This window comes from Takifugu flavidus, chromosome 5 (assembly GCF_003711565.1).
Source record: "Takifugu flavidus isolate HTHZ2018 chromosome 5, ASM371156v2, whole genome shotgun sequence".
NCBI classification, from domain to species: Eukaryota; Metazoa; Chordata; class Actinopteri; order Tetraodontiformes; family Tetraodontidae; genus Takifugu; species Takifugu flavidus.
In genome coordinates, this window is record NC_079524.1 from 3,706,683 (window position 1) to 3,709,218 (window position 2,536).

At 43.8% G+C, this 2,536-nt stretch overlaps 1 protein-coding gene across 1 annotated transcript; it reads left to right on the forward strand.

Moving 5' to 3' along the window:
* Positions 1-86: 86 nt before the first annotated feature.
* On the forward strand, positions 87-2,236 carry LOC130525429 (cilia- and flagella-associated protein 157-like). The gene is made up of 6 exons (XM_057032213.1): positions 87-345; positions 676-947; positions 1,041-1,194; positions 1,363-1,630; positions 1,790-1,911; positions 2,043-2,236. Exons 1-6 carry the CDS (start codon positions 191-193, stop codon positions 2,134-2,136), a joined length of 1,065 nt encoding a protein of 354 aa, XP_056888193.1. The 5' UTR covers positions 87-190; the 3' UTR covers positions 2,137-2,236.
* The last annotated feature ends 300 nt before the right edge of the window (positions 2,237-2,536 follow it).

The following is a 2,536-nucleotide window of genomic DNA, read 5'->3' on the forward strand; positions in this document are numbered from 1 at the left end:
CAAATAAACCTAAAATTATATTTCTCAGAACTTAATAAACCGAAGATCGGGAAAAACCAAGGAAGAGAGACGGGCAAACTTTATTGAGAGGTCCGTAAAGGCAGCATCGCCTAGCAACAGCCGCGTTTCGCGTTTCCCCCGCTCACATTAAGCTAGATTTTCAAACTTTCACTCCAGATTCGCTAAAACGATGCCAAAAAAGAAAGAAAAGCAGAGCATTCAACAAGACAAGGACAACAAAACTCAGAAAAGAGAAACTTCTGCTTCAAATTACAGCGGCTCTGACGACAAAGAGAAGACTTTGTACCTGATTCAAATACGGTATTTGAACGAGAAGCTGGAAAGGTAAACAACGACACCAGCGATTAGACAGACATAACCTAATTATTAACATAATTAATGTTACGAATTTATTTTTGTCCTTTTGTGCCAGAAAAGTATAACCACGTCGTCATTTAGGGAGAAAATCACTTCTTTGCAGTCACTTTACGTCACTTCCGCCAAACTCCTGTCCCGTCTGTTTTTACGTGAACCCAATTAGAATTCAGTTTTATTAACACAACTGTTGTGAACATTAATGAAGAAAACGATCAAAGTTTATTAAGATTAAAGGACTTGTCAATACAGTGAGAGTGAGCCACGTATTCCATCTATATAACATCTGCTCATCTCCAGATGTCAGCTGAAATGTGAACAACTAGAAGGGAAGAACAAGGACCTAACCACCCGGTGCAGCCTGCTGGAGAATGAGAAGAAGGACATTGTTGAGTATTTGAAATCTGCCCTGCTGGAAAAAGAGGAGGAGGTGGATGAGCTGACAGAGCGCCTGGAGAGGCAACGACAGGCAGCCCAAGAGGACAGAGACGCCCAGGAGATGCTGCACAATCGACTCATGCAAGAACTTCAACATCAGGTTACTGAACTCACCAGAGAAAATGAGACTCTTGGTGAGTAGTATCTTTGTCTTTACCTGCATATCTACAGTTTAAGTTCAGCCGAGCCTTATTTCCATCCATCCACTGTGATTTATCTTAATGTAGACGGGAGGCTTTCTGATCTGGAGGAGTTTCAGAGAGACAAGGACCAGCTGAGGTTCAAAATGGCGACCATGGAGAAGCAGCTTGTCAGTCAGGAAGAGGAACATCAAGCTGCCCTCCACAGGCTGGAGATTGACGTATTGATGGAGAAGGAGAGGTCGGATCCACCGACTTATTAACAGTGTTAAATGTGTTATTGAGGATTTTTAATTGTATCCAGTCGTGACGTGAAAGATGTGAATTGAAATCTTGTTAAAACTGCATCCAGAAACCTTTGGATTGCGACGTTGGGGTGTAAATATCAACTCTGCTTTCACGTCTGCAGGCTGGAGAAGGAGACGGAGAGCCGGGCGGCGTCCATGCGGACAGAGGTTGAGCACTTGGTGAACCTAAGAGTCCCGGAAGCGGTCAGGTTGGTCATGAAGGAGACAATGGAGGTCAAAGCGCAGTTCAGCCAGCTGTCCGAGCACGCTCTGGTCCTCACAGAGGAAAACTCTGCCCTACGGGAACGCAGGAGCCAGCTGAGTGTGGATGTGGGCAACCTTGAGCAGATGTTTAAGGAAGTGTCTCGGCAGAGCTGCGTCCAGAAGAAGGTGACTATTTCTGCTCACTTCTTGTATCCAAATCGAGCTTCTATGTCAGGAACCTGCCTCCATATTAAAGCTAATTCTCCCGATTTCACCCGTGGACCAAAGGCGATATTTACGATCGTGTTTTCCCTGCCTTTTTCTGCCTTCCTTTCTCTCCATCAGACCATGGAGCAGCTCAAGGGTAAATATCAGCGACTGGAGCATGAATTGGAAGACTGTAGGGAGGAACTCAAGCAGCTGCAGACCCAACACAGAGAAGTTCTGGCTCAGATGGAGGCACACAGGTCACTTTACTCTTGTTTTTCTTGTCTCAGGGAGGTTTAATGCTGTTTCCTCTGGGTCCTCCCTGAACATTAGGCTGATAAGAGCCTTTAAGCTGCCCATTTTCTTCATTTGTGCTACTTTCTTTATCCAGGAAGTCCTCCTCCCAGACGTCAGCCAGTTCCAGAAACACGACTCGCTCGGCGCCCAGATTTCCCTCCTCCAAAAATGTCGCTAAACCTCGATGAGTTCACTGAAATCAATAATCGTCCATCTGTTCTTTGCAAATCATTCAAAGAATGTTGTATGGGTTCAATTAAAACACACACGCGAATGGCGAAATGCTGACAGAGGATTTTGTTTCTTCTTTGTAATCTCTTCCAGAAAGCGTCTTGTTGATCACTGGAACCGATTCCAAACTTGGATCGTTATTGAATCAAATTGATTTAATTTGTGATTAGCTTTTTAGAACATTTTTAGCCACCATTGGTTGTGGTTAATTGATGATCCTCTACATTGTTCAATGAGGTCAGTAATAAAAATGAATATGTTTTAAATACTTTTCTCTACTTTAACCAGAACAGAGAACCACATTTTTATTGTAAAATGAGGCAGCTTATTGCTAAACACAAGACTGGCCGTGACAGA